The 18,506-nt window shown below is 32.0% G+C and overlaps 1 protein-coding gene across 1 annotated transcript; it reads left to right on the top strand.

Annotated features, from left to right (window-relative positions):
• Positions 1-13,006: 13,006 nt before the first annotated feature.
• LOC127717678 (kelch-like protein 24) lies at positions 13,007-17,858 on the top strand. The gene is made up of 2 exons (XM_052223430.1): positions 13,007-13,074; positions 15,660-17,858. Exon 2 carries the CDS (start codon positions 15,667-15,669, stop codon positions 17,428-17,430), a length of 1,764 nt encoding a protein of 587 aa, XP_052079390.1. The 5' UTR covers positions 13,007-13,074; positions 15,660-15,666; the 3' UTR covers positions 17,431-17,858.
• Positions 17,859-18,506: the final 648 nt, after the last annotated feature.

Here is an 18,506-nt window from a genome sequence, read left to right as displayed (position 1 = left end):
CAATAAAAGTAGATAAAATTTCGGTGCAAATGAGGAAAACTTCTAAAGAAAGATTCATTTTTCTTGCGAAATTACTTATTTGAAGAAGTATGGAGAAGATTTAAACTTTAATAGTTTATTTCTGTTCTTCAAAGTTTAAGCACCAATCTTTGCATTGATTGGGTTAAATAAATGCACAGTGTATGTTTTTCTGGTAAAAGAGGCTGTTTTTGGGAAAAGACGGCTTCAAGCCGTCAATTCCCTATATGGCTGGCCAGAAGTTCTATTTTCCAAGCCTCTCACGTCAACCATTTTGTATTTTATAGTTTGAAACACCTCAAAATTTCATACTGATTTGATGAGAAGGAGATAAACAAAGTGGAGGGGCCTGATCGTCTCATCACGATTCGCGAGTTGATTTTTTTGTCAATCACGATTCACAGAAAATAAATTTCCATGATCACGGATCACGAAAATGTAAAAAAAATAAGTCTGTAGAAAAACGGATCATGATAGCGAAAATGCGCCGATCACGAAGAACGAAAATAACCCATCAGGCCCCTCAAAGTGAATAGATTGACTTTAAACACTGTTTTACACATTTCCCTTTTGTTTCTCATGAAATGATCATTTCCGAATTGTTATTTCTGTAGGTGTTGACTTTTCTTTGACAGTCTATACATATATATGATTCAAAATTCCATTGTTGATATCTGAAAGTGATGAATATGTTTATCAGGTCCATTGTATTAAGTTAATTTTGTGTTTTCATAAATTAATCTGCAAAGTTTCATCCAAGAAAAATAAAATATTTTTACAAGACTTGTGTTTGTTTTGTTTTAATGAAAATGTTGAAAAACTTTTAACAGATGATCTTTGACAGCAGTTATTCAGTCCATTTTAGGATTATTAAGATTAAATAGATTTTAGTGATTTTTCTTTTCTTTAACATATAACTGAAACTTCTCTGGATTTATACCATTTTAGGCAGATATTTACCATTTTAGGCAGATATATACTATTTTAGGCAGATATTTACCTTTTTAGGCAGATATATACTATTTTAGGCAGATATTTACCTTTTTAGGCAGATATATACCATTTTAGGCAGATATTTACCATTTTAGGCAGATATATACCATTTTAGGCAGATATTTACCTTTTTAGGCAGATATATACCATTTTAGGCAGATATTTACCTTTTTAGGCAGATATATACTATTTTAGGCAGATATTTCAGATAGATATTGATAATATTTTGGACACCTGCAATTCAAGTCATATGTTTCTGATTAAGCATAATAATGAGTGGGTTGAAAAAAATTGCTCAATGAATGTTTTTGGGTTAAAAGAGTCATAAAATTGAACATTAGAAATTAATATAATTATGAAAAAGAATAAAAAGATTATCAATATAGAATATAAAAATAAGGAGATGTGGTATGATTGCCAATGAGACAACTATCCACCAAAGTTCATATGAAGTTGATGTAAGCAATTGTAGGCAACCGTATGGCCTTCAACAATGAGTAGGTATGCTATGTACCCTGTATCAATACTGATAGTCACTTTATTAATTTATTTTTACGAAAATTTATTTTTTGTAATTTTTATAAGCCTAATGAAATACTTAACATAACAACTCCTCCTTTTGAAGTACTATAAAAAAAAACATTATAAAGATTGACACATGATACAAAAGTACAATGTATGTTAAGTGAAATGTTAGGATTTGGATTTCTTTGCTTCCAACCAAAAAACCTTGTCATGAGTAAAATAATGACTTTAGTATAACCCAACCCACATACTGCATTCAATTTGTCTGTATATCTGCCTGTCCAACTGTCTGTTTGTCTTTCAGTCCTTAACTTTGCTTACATATTATTCTTCTTCTGTATTAATAATAAAATTGAGAATGGAAATGGGGAATATGTCAAAGAGACAACAACCCGACCAAAGAGCAGACAACAGCCGAAGGCCACCAATGGGTCTTCAATGCAGCGAGAAAATCCCGCACCCTGAGGTGGTCCTCAGCTGGCCCCTTAATAAAATTGTGTGCTAGTTCAGTGAAAATGGACGTCACACTAAACTCCAAAACATATAAATGAACTAAAATAGTATTAAAGATTGTTTGATATTTGGTATGAGTGAGTTTTTTAGATCTGTGAGCCAACCGACGTTAATATGTGACTATGAAATTTTTAACTCACCTTTGAGCTTTTGCTATTACTTGGTATTCATCGTTGTTGTCTGTCTGTCTGTCTGTCACTTTATACTTTTTTTAAATCTTCTCTGAAACTACTGGGCCAAACTTTCCTTATGTGTTCCTAAGGGTATATTGTAATTTGTGTCTAGTGATTTGATCCATCAACTAACAGGGCAGTTGTTGCTTGAAATAGAATATAGGGCTAAAATGAAGTTTTTGGCTTATATCTGAAATTTACAGTTGAGCAAATCTGTAAAAGGTTAAAATGATCAGCATGTCAAGGTTTTTCTCGCGTGGAATTTTCAGAAAACCGTATAACCCTTTATGGAGTTGGTGCTCCTAAGATGTAAATTTTTATTAAATTTCAAAGTTTTTGGCTTATATCTAAAAAAACTAACGCAGCTTATAGAACAAACAGTAGAATTGGTCTGTAGATCAAGGTCTATCTCCTGTGAAATTTATAGAAAATTCAGACAACCCATTTTGGAGTAGTTGTCCCTGAAATGTCATTCTTTGCAAATTTTTGCAATTTTTGGTTATTATCTTTAACAATAGAAAAAAAAATTAAAACATTTAAAATGACCAGAATGATAAGATATACAAAGAAGTCAAACTTGGCAGAAATTGTCAAAAGCCTGTTATAGGAATAATTGCTTCTAAATGATGATTTTTACCCTTTTGTCTTTATTTTTTGGAAACTAAAATTGATTGAAAGAATCTTTCAATAGTAAAAATTTCAAAGAAATAATATCTACAAATAATTCAACATGGAAGAATTATCAATTGACCCTTCATAGGAATTATTGCCCTTTAAAGACCAATTTTACTCATTTATTGCATTTTTTCCAGAAGCCACAATAGATATAGAGAATTGTAAAAAGTCCAGTGTTCAGCAAAATAAAATTTACAAATAAGTCAAATTGACCGATGACTTATATGAGTTATTGCCCTTCAAAAATGGTTATAGTAGGAAGATATTGTAAATAACGAAGATGTTAAGCACAATAAGATCTACAAATAATTAAGTCAATATGTCCTAAATTGTCAACTGACTACATTTCGAAGATTATGCCACTGAAAGACCATTTTTATGATTATTGTTTTGCAGAAACAAAGATAGAGATCGACAATATTTACCAAAAATGTTAAGCAAAATAAGATCTACAAATAAGTCAACATGGTTGAAATCATAAATTGAACCCTTAGTAACCCGAATATTTCAGTAGTTATATTCCACTGCTCTATGATGGCTACTCCCTCACGATTGGGAGAGTCGATCATGGGGAGGGATTGAATTATTTGGGTTAAACCCTGAAAGGAGTTTTTGCCCTTGAAAGATGATTTTTTTCTCCATTTTTGCTGTTTTTTTACAAACTATTATATCATAATAAAATATAAAAATAAGATCTACAAGTAAGTCTAAATGGCCAAATTGTCACACTTTTTGAAGGATTTATTGCCATTAAATAACCTTTTTTTATCTCAAAAACTTTAATAGAAGGTATAAACTAAACAGTAAAAATTATCATTGATGCTGCAAAATTGACACTAAATCTGATCTACAAATAAGCAAACATTACTGATAACAATAAAGGATAGAAATCAAAATCAAAATGGCATATTTTTAGGTGAGCGATGTAGGCTCTTGGTGAGCCTCTTGTTCTTACTTGAAGCCAATGTAATGTTTGAGCAAGAAACCTAGTTTCTGAAGTTATCATGGTCAAACGCAGAAGACAAAGATTTCTTATTTCTCTGGCAATTAATTAATAATTATTAATTGCAACTGTCTCAGTTGTCAAACAGTTAAGCGTTGAATTGTCTTACGAAAATGTATTTACGAAAGCTATATATACGTCTATGAATATTGAAGCAGGCTCGGTTTGGTTGTGTCGGTAATAACTTTCATATCTAGTTTAATGGAATAAGTTCGGTTAATCCCAAAATTATCAGATCAAACTAAAATACAATCATTTGATAACTCGAATATTACGACACACCTACATTAACCTTGTTATCCTAAATAATACCGTAAATCATTTACAACTTATAGACAGCAACTCTCAACAAAATATAAACACCAAAAGTCGACGTCATTTAAAGGTAAACTAACAGTCACCAACAATAGATAAATTCTCAAACTTTACAACGATTATGGAAGCAAATCAGCCCGGCAGATTCATTAATATATTTTATATTTCGGCTGTCTGTAAATCTTTATATCTAGTACTGACATGTAATATGAACGACAATATGACCAATAAATTATAATTGTATTTGCTCAATGTTCACAATAAGACGGTCAAAAGAACATTCATCCAAATTATGTCCCCATCTTCCCGCAGACTATCATGTCAGTGACTGTTCTGTTCAATCATGTAGATAGACTAGATCTTTTATACGATTAAAGTCATCAAGATTGGAATTCAACTGTTTGATGTATTGGTGCATTGGAAGATAATGGCTTCTTTGTAATCTCGCTCCTGTGTCCATTGAGGGTGAGATTACTATAACACAATATGGTGATTTGAACTTGAAAAGGAGGGAAGGTTTCCGTCTAATTTTTGTCGACTCTTTTCCGTGATTTAAAATATACGAGGAAAGGGGAGGGGTTCCAACCCCCACGGGATACGCATATGAATTTGCATGATAGTGATAATTATGTTTGGTAGTCACATCTTTCCAGTTAATTTGTTCCTACGATTAAATTTTTTATATGTTTACTATTGTAGTGATCATATTTGTTATTGGCTTAGAGTAGAATGTTTTATAAGTGTTTATTCACCTGCGCATTACCCCATGATAACTGTTCCAATGTCAGTCTACCACATTAAAAATTCAGATATCATATCAAGATTCAAGATTATTTTGGTGCACTGACATTCTGCAAAGATTTTATTCAAATATTTAGGCAATTACAACAATCACATTCTAAAAATGTTTCATTGAAGGTTTATTGGGATTTTTTTATTTTCATTTATCACAAAATATTTTTTTTAAAGTCATATGAAATTGAGGTTACTATGCGTTATAGTAATCTCAGTATGAAACGAGTTTCTTGTGATTTTAATGTTAAGGATATTAATGAACAAAAAAAAAGCATGAATATAAAATAAGGAGATGTGGTATGATTGCAGAGTTCAAATGACGAAGATAAAAGATTAATACTAAAACTAACTTCTCTATACATTATAAAAATAAGGAGATGTGCTTTTTTAAACATTTACTAGAACACCCCCGCGAAATCGCGGGTATTTGGAGCTTTGTTGAAAGTATGTAAACTGTTGTAGGATGAATTTTTGTAAAAGATTTTATATATGTCTGGAGAATTTCAGAAAAGATATCAAACTGAGTCATAGGCACTTGGAGACAGGACAATTATTTTAAGTCCTCTTCCTTTTTTCCAAAGTGCGTTATTTTTTTGCCCTCTGTTAAATTCCATGATTTTCGCGTTTCTGTATACTATGAACATACATATAATATAAATAGAGTGTGTTTACTATTAACTATCATTTCCAAGTTTCTTCTCCACGGCGATCACTGCTGTATTATATAGAGATTCTCTATATATTTTAGGATTATAGTCCTATACATGCAGAATAACGCGAAAAAATAATTGTCCTGTCCCCGCGTAATTATGAAAATTGTGTTTAAAGAGGGGAGTAAAGGGGTGTATCTGCACGGAAGAACGCGAAATAAAATTGCCATTTCACGATGAGCGAACAATTAAAAATTTCTTGCACATTGATCTTTTTATCGATTTCAAGAAACACGATGAATAACGAACCTTTTTCACGGCTGCACGTGAAATAAAAACTTGCAAAACACGTTGCACGATAAATAATTAACCCTTTACCCCCTCTTTTAAAGTTTAAAATCGGAAGTCTTGGGGTATGACTTAAAAGTCGGTGTGATGACGGACGGACGCCTTTTTCTTCGTTTTTCTCCCAATATAACCCAAACTGAATAATCATAAGAATGGATGACAAATGCGACTATGCATTGTACCTATAGGACACAGGGGCATGATGATTAATTTATTGGGGAAGGAAGAGAAGCGACACACAGAAAGAGGTCTTCTCGTTTAATAGTATAGATTTCAAATCAATAATGTACAATATTTCAAGAAGTGGGGGATTCCCTCCCCTGACTTACTGCAATAATGAATGATCTATGAATTATCAGAAATATATGATATATTATCACATTATTCAAACCATCTTGTATTTGAAAGGATTTGTATAGGCGTTGCGTTTTGTCAAATCCCTTTGTTTAAATGTACGTTTGATATTTGAACAATAAAATATTTTGAATTGAATACAATCCAGTGGCGATCCAGGGGGCGTATAGGCCCCCTTTGATCGCCCAAAAAAATCTAAAATATGTTTTTCACGATATATTTAAATTTTTAGTGGTCAAATCTCAATTTTGTTTTGCCTCGCTCCGCTCGGCCCAATATCTTCAATTATCGGAAACTTCCCTCCTCCTTTCTAGAATCCTGAATCCGCCACTACAATCAATATAAGATATTTTAATAGGTGATTATTTGTCGAAACGTTGGCTGCTAATTCATGAACTTTTATATGTTGTCGGTACTGATCGAAGTTACCGATCGTGAACTTGATTTACAATCTACACAAAATCATAGAGCACGTGTTTAATAATTAAGATGATGGAGCGATGTTTATTTTGGTTTTTTTTTTAATCATTTTTCCATGCTTTTCCATTTGTTACTTTTAATTTGTCATAAGAACTGTGTCATAACTGTTGTTAAATGGTCTTGTGCATTAATTTTAATACTATCTTGTTAATTTTTTCTTCCAATTCGGGTTTCCCTTCGCATTTGCGCTGTGATATTGCCGAATATCTAACGAGAGTCGTCATGGTTAAGGTCACTGCTTACGAAAAAGCTGTCGGCGAATCAGAATAGGGAAGATAATAATTCAACAGCAATACATTTCTGAAGATTTGAAAAAAGTAAACTGTTTTTAAAGAAAGTCGATCTCAACGTGTTTATTAATAATAGTAAAACTTCACTTTTCAAGTTTATAAAAATATTGATCAAATATGACCATTAGATAGAGCTGGCCATCTCTGGTATAATTGTCTCGCCTGCGACGAACGTCCCAGATTGAATTCAACAAAGGGATGCCAACCCGGCGGCAGTGACGGTGCATGACGTTGGTAGCTTTTTGCATGAACTTTAGATTTAAAAAGGTAGACCAGAATACTTTATATCTTGTATACAGATGCTTTATGTTACCAGAGACATATATATATAGATTCTACCACTGCATCGAGTGTGATACGATATTTATCCACTCGAGACAGTTAAATTTTCAAATTTAAAACGCGAGGCTCGCCGAGCGTTTTAAATATTTAAAATTTAACTGTCGAGAGTGGATAAATATCGTATTACACGAGATTTGGTGGTGGAATCTGTTTCTCTAATGAATTTCAAACAATATGCAGGCAAACTTATTCCTTCTTTTTGAATGATCTGCAAAAAGATGTGTTCTTTCTATGTGACGCCATCAGGCATGGTCGCCTTTTTTCATGCCGTCACAATAGGAAATTCAGAGGAAAGCAAGAAAATTCGACGTCATAATCGGATTTTAACCAATGAAGAACTGAGATCAAACGAACCACACGTTGATTAAATTTTTTTTATACAATGGGTGCAGAAAGGGATAAATTGACGAAGAATTAGAGAAATATATATATATATATATATATATATATATATATATATATATATATATATATATTTATAAAACGTCTGAATAATAGTCAACGATTTTTCCCACGAGGGCGCTGGATCGTTACGAGTAACGATACATGTACACAATAAATAAATTATATAAACGCCTAAAAAGTGTACACAACAACACCAATAACAAAAAAAGGAACTATAAATGTAATTATTTATAAATATTTCGGATAACAGATATCCTTCATCAGTAAATATGATTGTGATGTTGAATGAATCATATATCAGTCTATTTAAATTAAACTATAACAATCTTGAAATTTATACAATAAAAAAGTCAAACCGAACATCAGGTAAGACGCTTGCACAATTTTAAATATGTGTTAAACACGACATAGGTTATATGACTAATTACAGCAGAGAGTTCAAATATATGCTTTAAATAAAAATAATAATGTGCGATATGAACTAGCACAATTCTAAAGCTTTAACAGAACAGCCGTTTCACAAACGAATGAACGGTCATCGTAGCGACTACCAATGCAAGCCAGACCTCCCTCTCAGTCGACATTTGAGATCCCCTGGCCACACTAAGGCAGATCTCAATCGACTGACCATTACAATCATTGACCACAACTCTGCTTGGTCTAGGGAGGATAGACTCACTCGGGAAAGATTTTGGATAAGAAAATTAACAACTTTGGCACCAAATGGGATAAATGAAAAGATGTAGTTCGACTCCATGCAGTGCTTCACATTTGGGTTATATTACTTATTATTACAGTCTCTGTTTCTATTTCTTTACTTTACTCATCTCTAAAATCTGTTGAATATACCAATTTAAATTGCTTAATTTTTTGAGGGATGTAAAAGTGCCAAGCCACGTTCAACTAGTTAACCTTAGTCAAAATTTATTATCATATTTTAACGGCCGTCTGTTTGCGATGTTTAAATACGCAGACTCTGTTGTAACTACTCTACCGTTGTCAAATTTGAAATATTTACAAATTTAGATCGTTCAGTGCTGTTTATTTGGAATTCTTATTGACGCAATCGTTCTTGTAACATCATAACTGTCGTCACCGTTAAAGCTTTAGAATTGTGCTAGTTCATATCGCACATTATTATTTTTATTTAAAGCATATATTTGAACTCTCTGCTGTAATTAGTCATATAACCTATGTCGTGTTTAACACATATTTAAAATTGTGCAAGCGTCTTACCTGATGTTCGGTTTGACTTTTTTATTGTATAAATTTCAAGATTGTTATAGTTTAATTTAAATAGACTGATATATGATTCATTCAACATCACAATCATATTTACTGATGAAGGATATCTGTTATCCGAAATATTTATAAATAATTACATTTATAGTTCCTTTTTTTGTTATTGGTGTTGTTGTGTACACTTTTTAGGCGTTTATATATATATATATATATATATATATATAAAGTGCCTAGAAAATCAACCTAACAATGTTAGAGTAGATTTGATTCTTTACTTCCTCCCCAAGCGGGGCTGGAACCTGTACTTTTCACTTCATACTTCTACGGCAACACCGCCTAGCATTGCGCAGACGCCTTATCCCCTCCTCTAACTATAGCTGATCTGCGCAATGCTAGGCGGTGTTGCCGTAGAAGTATGAAGTGAAAAGTACAGGTTCCAGCCCCGCTTGGGGAGGAAGTAAAGAATCAAATCTACTCTAACATTGTTAGGTTGATTTTCTAGGCACTTTATAAATATTCTAAAGCCTGGTATTTCTTAATCATAAGAAATCCGATGGACAAGGTATAATTTACAGTTGTCACTACACATAGGCAGACATATATATATATATATATATATATATATATATGTATCTCAGATGTTACGAAGTTAGTCCAATGTCCACGATATTATTTTCATGGCTATGCGCCCGGACTGCTCAGTTAAAACTGTATAGTTGTTTGCGAAATGATTGATACAGTTATTAGGAGTAATAGGACAAAGAAATCATTGCAAGATAAACAAATTCGTTAGACAGGGTTCACATGACCTAACTTGACCTAATTTCATGGATCGGTGATCAACCGTAATAAAAGTTTTTATTACCCATTTCTTGGATACAATCATTAACAATATACGAACATAAGCCAGTTCATCTATATATTTGTTTTATGGAATGATTATAACGTGTATAAGATAAGATAAGATAAGATATATTTTATTACCATACATGTATATGTCTGTCTGGTCGGTTTCGTCTGAACTTGACAATTAAAGTCAGATAAAACTATATACAAGGCCTTGAATAAAATAAAATTAAGAATGGAAATGGGGAATGTGTGTCAAAGAGACAAAAACCCGACCAAAGAGCAGAAAAAGCCAATTATGATCATATCACCCCCCCCCCCCCAAAAAAAAACAAAACAAAAACAATATAGTCTTTTAATTCAAGTATAACAAAAATTAATAATGACACACATTTTGATATAGAATAATGATGATATAGTAAAACTGACAAATACAGATAATAACACAAATGTATTTAAAAATAAGCAAGCATCATGATATTTAGTAGCTGCGGAACCGTAGCTCTTAGGTCCTTATGTTAATATTTAGCTGCGGAACCGTAGCTCTTATATAGATATAAGAAGATGTGGTATGAGTGCCAATGAGACAACTCTCCATCCAAGTAAAAATTTATAAAAGTAAACCATTATAGGTCACAGTACGGTCTTCAACACGGAGCCTTGGCTCACACCGAACAGTAAGCTATAAAGGGCCCCAAAAAATTACTAGTGTAAAACCATTCAAACGGGAAAACCAACGGTCTAATCTATATAAAAAACGAGAAACGTACGAGAAACACTTATGAACCACATCAACAAACGACAACTACTGAACATCAGATTCCTGACTTAGGATAGGTGCAAACAAATGCAGCAGGTTTAAACGTTTTAATGGTACCAAACCTTCACCCTTTTTCTGAAACAATAGTGTAACATCACAACATAGAAAGACACACTATAAAATATCAACTGAAATAGCTTAACTCAATCAAAGGACATATTAACACCATTGAACATACACTGAACAAATAAATTTGACCTATGACACAATGTAAATACAAAATAAATAAACTAAGGGAAGAAAAATAAAAGTAACATGTTATATCGGTAAGAAATGTTAAACAATTAAATAAAAACAATATGCTCGAACAAAAATACCATCCATTTGCAATAACTTTAAACACAGGTAAATGAAAATAATTTTGTTGTTAGGTATACCTGTACAGTACCAATAGAGAAAGGAAATATTTTTACAAAATAAATAATTTTGAATACAAAATAAATAAATCAAGGGAAGAATAATAAAAGTAACATGTTATATCGGTAAGAAATGTTAAACAATTAAAGAAAAACAATATGCTCGAACAAAAATACCATCCATTTGCAATAACTTTAAACACAGGTAAATGAAAATAATTTTGTTGTTAGGTATACCTGTACAGTACCAATAGAGAAAGGAAATATTTTTACAAAATAAATAATTTTGAATATAAAATAAATAAATTAAGGGAAGTATAATAAAAGTAACATGTTATATCGGTAAGAAATGTTAAACAATTAAAGAAAAACAATATGCTCGAACAAAAATACCATCCATTTGCAATAACTTTTAACACAGGTAAATGAAAATAATTTTGTTGTTAGGTATACGTGTACAGTACCAATAGAGAAAGGAAATATTATTACAAAATAAATAATTTTGATGTTCATAGTACGAAGTGAAAATATATAGTTATACCAAACACTTATCAAAGCTGGTATATAGACCAGATATAACCTTGAATAACATTAAATAACAAAAAAGCAATACAATTAGTATCAACAGGTCAAATAAACAAGAAAGTACGATTTGAGAGTACTCGCAGTTACTGACAGCTAGTTAAAAGCCAAAACAATTAATAATAAAAAATCATGCATCAGAGACTAAAATCAACTAAAACACATCCCAGGGATTTAGTATTTTAACGTCATGGACAGTCAAAGAAGACATGACTAGTGCAATGCTTAAAATAAATGTATCGACAGACAGTAGGATAGTTAGGAGTTTAACCTCTTTATAGATCCTAACGAACGTGGGTGTGTCTTTATACATCCCACTTGAAAAAAAAATACAAATTTAGTTATGTTTTAATTTGCTGATGACAAAATCGATATTAGTGCCAATGTAAACTATATTCAAAGATCTAATTACAACATTGGTAAGATAAACTTTACTAATATAAGCCTGTTTAAAGGTTCGATGAGTTTACACGGATCACATTGTGATTTCCGCGCTTTAAGTACAATATTACCGTAAAATTTAGGATGTGAAATACCGTTTTTAATCAGTTTTCTACAAGTACAGCCAAATTTACTAATCAAATCTTTGTATCTATGAAAGAACTTAGCAAAAGTTTTACGTAATTTATGGTAACGAAATCCTTGATTTAATAATTTACCAGTGATGCATTGATTACGTTCGTTAAAATCTATGACATCACTACACACACGGGCATAACGAACGAGTTGGGATATATATACACCGTATGATGGAGCCAAAGGAACATCGCCGTCTAAAAAAGGAAAATTAACAATAGGGAATGAAAAATCGTCTCTTTTGTCGTAAATTTTCGTATGGAGTTTTCCTTTAGAGATTGAAATGTCCAAATCCAGAAAAGGACAACTACTGCTGTTTATGTTAGATTTAGTTAAAGTAAGTTATATTGGGTAAATTTCGGTAGTATATTTAGAGAACTCTGGATTATTTAACGAAAAAATATCATCTAGATAACGGAAGGTATTGTTGAATGTATCAACCAAATGTAACAATGACGTGTCTTTACTGAGTTTGGTCATAAACTGAGATTATGTCCTTATGTTAATATTTAGCTGCGGAACTGTTGCTCTTACGTCCTTATGTTATTTTTTTTACTATTCATGTCCGCAAATAGTCAAAAAATAACATAAGGACCTATTAGCTACGGTTCCGCAGCTACATATTTAGATGCCAAAAAGGTACGTTTCGTTCTTATTTTATTTTTGTTAAATTTGTTGGATCACCCATTTTATAGCCTCCCTTTACAAAATATCCGGAAAATGGAAAAAGGCAGTTTTCCACCTTGATTTTCTTAATTTCTTAATCCCAAAAGGTATTAAAAGGAATGCTATATTACACTTTTGCACTGGGTTTTAATTATTTTTTCTCGTGCACAGAATAGATGAATCTGTCGATTAGTCAATCTGTCAGTCAACTGTCAAAACACTTCTCTCTGACTCACAGTCTCAGACTCTGACATCTTAATTTTTTACATGTAATGTTTTGTTAGCTATTAACAACCTTTTCCATCACACACTATCACACACATCACTGCACACTATCACAAACCACTGAGAACCCAAAAAGATTACTATCATATCAACCCATAAGGAAAATGGTACATGTATATATTAATACACAAAATAAATTTAATTATATAAAATTTTATCCTGATTCCTAGCACAGTCATGACATCTTGAAAGGATACTTTTGACTGTGACGCCTCATAGCAAAAAATAACAAAAAAGTCTTTCAAGACGTCATAATTATAATTTTGCATTGGACTACCTGATTCCCATTATCATTTCTTCACATCTTTACATGAGCTCCATATTGATGTGAAAGTCTATAATCAAAATGAAAAATTGGACATTAATAAAGCAATTATCATATGATAAATCAAAATAAACAAAAAGGTTTCCAGAAACAGAAATATTTTGTCCAATATTCACATTGTAAATTACCTTAATGTCTTAACTTTTCTCTGATGATAGTTGTTTTCTATTTCATGTATTTCTTATAATTATTACTTTATAGATATATTTATTACTCTATTCATCCTCCCTAGAATGAATAGTCACGTATAAAAATTAAGATGACAAAATTATATTTAGATATGTTTGGTGGTAATTTTAAGGTGTTAATTGGTGAGAAGTCCAACCGCAGATACAGACAATACCACATGATTATGATTATTAAAATACATATACCATGTATAACAAACAATAATTGTTAAATAATAAAGGGGAGGAGAGTCAGTCCAAAAGAGATATGCAAAGGGGGATAACTCAAAAGTCCACATTATATATTCTATTGTTTCTTATTTTTTAGTCAAATAGAATATTCAAATTGGTTCTCAGATCTTTTGCCATTCTAATTTAATTTCAAATAAAGAATTCAGATTTAAGTTTCAAATTACCCAAGTTAATACATCATCTTTATGTAATTGTATTAAGATAAGGTTCTGTATTATTATATATTTAGAGAACATGTAAATAAAAAATGAGCTTTATCTTCAACAGTCATGACAGTGTTGAGGAAGCAAAATATATTATCCTCTATCATGTATATTAGTGAATATAGGGTCAATTGAATGATAAGAAATAAAATAAAGACAAGCTTATTAGAAATTAATATTCTGGCCTTTATTAACTGAAAAATAATCCTAACAAAATATAGGAAATGTGTACAAAGGGGAAAATACATTTTTTAGTTGTAATCCATTTAGAAAGAATAAGCGAGAAGGCAAAAAAGAATATATTCCATCAGAAAAATCTCCCTGCCCCCTAGAATATCAAATGGTAGTCCCCTTATAATGTTCCAGGTCTAAAAATGTACTACATGTTCCTTGTAAATTTCCATGCAAGTTCATGGTTAAAAGTGACATCCTCAAAAACTGTAAAAGAAAAATGACTGACCATTGCATGAAAACTGGTCTTCAAGACCAGCTGGTCATGCTGGTTATTTCTTAATTTTAGAATTATAAAAAAGACCACCCTTCTAAAAAAATATGATACCAGTAAAAATAATTAAAGATTTTGATACTACCATTATTGCAAACTAAATGAAACTCTTCCACAGAGTCATCTCCTCTTGGTCAAGGTATTTAAACTTTTGTCATTTCAATTGTCCATTTGAATAGATACAATAGCTATTGTTCTCTGTGTAGTTTATTCACTGGGACCTTTAAATTTCTTCTAAGAGAAATCCATCGCTCATTGATTAATTTACCTGAAGCAAAAATGATCTTCTAAGTAGATGAAAATACATGTTATCAACTCACAAAACTGGGCCAAAAATAAAATTTAAATTGTTTGGTGTTGCCTTCCTACCAACCTTAATTAGTAAAAAGCAGCCTACCCAAAAAATTTTATGACACAAAATTAAATTGTCTTAAACTTTTTTTTAAAGATTTTTTCCTGCTCTAACGTTGTTTTGTTGTTTAAAACATGTAACTTATGCTGTAGGCCAAAAAAAAAAACCCTTAAAGGCATGGGTAGGCAACATCAAACAAAGAATTTCTTAAGGGTGGCTCTGCATGTATAGATTGAAAATCAATTATTGCTAATGAATAAATACAACATCACATGCAGTTTTGTGAGTTGATTACATGTATTTTCAAAATTACTTTTATGAATTAAACAATAAAGCAGTCAATGAAAGCAATATACACAATGTAGTCAAGGGAAATTCATGAACGAAAAATATGACTTCCTTGCTTAAAAAAAAAACAATCTGAAAGTACTAAGAAAAAAAAACTTTTGTAAGTATTACTCCTCAATGACAGTATTTAACAAGTATCTACACCTTATGTCAAGCAGTTAATAATCTTTTCTCTAGAAAAATTGTGAATAAATTCACCATAGGCTGCCAGATGTTCAAAAATTAACTATATGATCTTTTTAATTATTTTTGTAGGTTAAAAATGGACATAGAAGCTGAAGATGGAGCCCAAAGCCTTTTCAGCAGACACCATGATTTTAGTGACAACAGTCGACTGTCAGATTATTCCAGTCCAGAACATTCAGAAAGTTTAATCACAAATTTCGAAACCTTCCGTATTGAAGGAGGTTACAGTGATGTCACTCTAGTTGTAGATGGAAAACACTTCCCTTGCCATAGAGTCATTCTAGCAGCTGGCTCGAGATATTTCAAATCAATGTTTAGTTCTGGAATGGAAGAATGCAGGAAAAACAAGATTGATCTCCAGCAGGTTGATTCTAACGTTTTTGAGTATGTTCTTCATTTTATTTACACGGGACGTGTACAGATCACTACGTCAATATTACAGGATTTATTCCAGCAGGCTTACATGTTTCAGATCGAACCATTGGTGAATCTATGTGTTAAATTTTTCAAAGAGAATATGAATGAGTCTAATTGTCTTGCGGCCTTGATGTTAGCTGATACTCATGCACATTCTCAGCTGTATGAAATTTCGAAAGAACTTGCATGTTTTCATTTCAAAACTATAGTTAACGATGAAGATTTCTGTCGATTATCGCTACAGTGTGTCATGGATGTTCTTTGTGACCGAAGGCTGAGATGTGATGGAGAGCATCAAGTTTTCGAAATGGCCATAAAATGGTTAGATGCTGATGGGAATGAAGGAAGGAGGAAGAATTTTAGGTTTAAAATTTTAGAGGCTGTAAAGTTTCCAATGATAAGGAAAGAATACTTGCTCGACATTGTTTCAAAATCTCCTCATGTTATGCAAGATGAAAAAGGACTGAATCTTTATGAAGATGCTATTACATATCACATGGTTCCAAGCAGACGACATATGCTAAATAGCTTTCAGATCACTCCAAGGTTGACAAGTTCTAACCATGAAACTGCAATTTTACTTGGTGGAAGGCTGGCAGATGGTCTTAGCATTGATGTAGAAAGTTTTAGATCTGATACTGGAGAATTTACCTCATTGAAGCCACTGCCATTTAAAAAGCGCAATGAATTCACTGCCAGTGTGATTGGAAATGACATATATGTATCAGGGGGCTTGAGAAGTGCCGAATTCTGGAAATATGACTCTGGCTTTGAGACTTGGTTAAGAGGACCAAGTTTACAAACTGCCCGAAGACGGCATGCTATGGCTGCCCAGCAGGATAGTTTATATGTCCTCGGTGGATTTGATGAAGATATGGTCTTAAAGTCAGTTGAGAAATGGACAAATGGATGTTCTTGGATGCAAGCTGGTAGTCTGTGCCATGCTGTTGAGAACATGGGGTTTGTGGCCCATGATAAGCATATATATTTATTTGGTGGTAAGAACAATGACGAAATCGTCACCAATACAGTTCAGTGTTTCGATACAACTACGGAAACATGTACCATACTGTCTCAACCACTGCCGGCATGTGATATGTGTCTTGGTAGCACTGTTCTCAACAAACAGATTTATGTAATAGGACTTGAAGGTGCATTCCGTTATACACCTGAAACAGAAATTTGGGAAATTCTACCAGAACTGATATGTCCAAGAGACTTTGTTAGCGTGGCTGTTATTGATGAGAAACTGTACACATTTGGAGGAAGAAGACGTGGGGCTAAAGACAGACTGTACACAGATATAATTGAGTGCTTTGACCCTAAAAAGAATGCTTGGGAAAAAGTAGGAACAATTCCAGTACCTATGTATTCATATGGCTGTGTTCGCATTTTCTTGAATGAAAAGCCTCATTCTGACTAAAATTACTAACATGTACATTATGTAGTGATTTTTTCACTGTCCAATGTTAATAAAAAAAACATTTTTTTCAAGACAATGAGGACCTGATTTTTTTCACTGAGTAATTAATTTTACAACTTTATTCTGTCTGTCATGTCTGTTTCTGTCCAGATTAAATGATCATTGAGTGCAAGAAATTAACTTTATTCACGAGCAACATTGCTTGTTTTATATTAATTTAGCTAGAAAAATAATTTGTCTTGATAGCAGACAACTGTTCATTTACAATCTGAAATATTTTTTTTTATTTATGAAAACTGTCCTTGGAATTCAAATTTCTTCACCCAGGATATTTTATTCTATGTATACAATATGTTTAATTGGACTTCGACAGGAAACATGTCTTTAAATTGCTGAATCATGACATATACAAAAGTGTAATGTTTTATATATATGTTGTGTACAAGTTATCATTTTGTACAAATTATAATTTGTATTTTGACTTTGTACAATTGTAATTTGTACAAATTACAATTTGTACAAAATTTGACTTAAATTCACTTATAACTTGTACAATAATTTATAATATGGATTTTGTTATAAAAAAAACATTGATACACACTATAGAATTTTTATTCAATGACCACACCATAAACCTTACTTACAAAATACAAAAAATAGTTCTGTATCATTTGTTTGAGCATGTGAGTGAATTATGGCATCGCGAATTGCACAACATCTTTTGCTTTTTACATTTACATTTAGAAGTTTTGCACATCCCTTTGCATTTACATTTAAGGAACCCCTGACCACCAGTTTTTGGAAGCTTTTTTTTTCACTGGGGCCAATTTCTATTATACTATCAGAACTGTCACTGGGGCCAATTTCTATTATACTATCAGAATTGTCACTGGGGCCAATTTCATTATACTATCAGCATTTTCCCTTGGGCCAATTTCTATTATACTATCAGAATCGTCACTTGGGCCAATTTCTATTATACTATCAGAATTGTCACTGGGGTCAATTTCTATTATACTATCAGAATCGTCACTGGGGCCAATTTCTATTATACTATCAGAACTGTCACTGGGGCC

This window comes from Mytilus californianus, unplaced genomic scaffold (genome assembly GCF_021869535.1).
Source record: "Mytilus californianus isolate M0D057914Y unplaced genomic scaffold, xbMytCali1.0.p SCAF_1, whole genome shotgun sequence".
NCBI classification, from domain to species: Eukaryota; Metazoa; Mollusca; class Bivalvia; order Mytilida; family Mytilidae; genus Mytilus; species Mytilus californianus.
The sequence above is the reverse complement of the archived record's forward strand: the minus strand, read 5'-3'. Positions and strand labels throughout refer to the sequence as shown.

Excerpts from the sequence above, each read along its gene's own strand:
- LOC127717678 (XM_052223430.1), top strand. The coding sequence starts at position 15,667 with ATGGACATAGAAGCTGAAGATGGAGCCCAAAGCCTTTTCAGCAGACAC.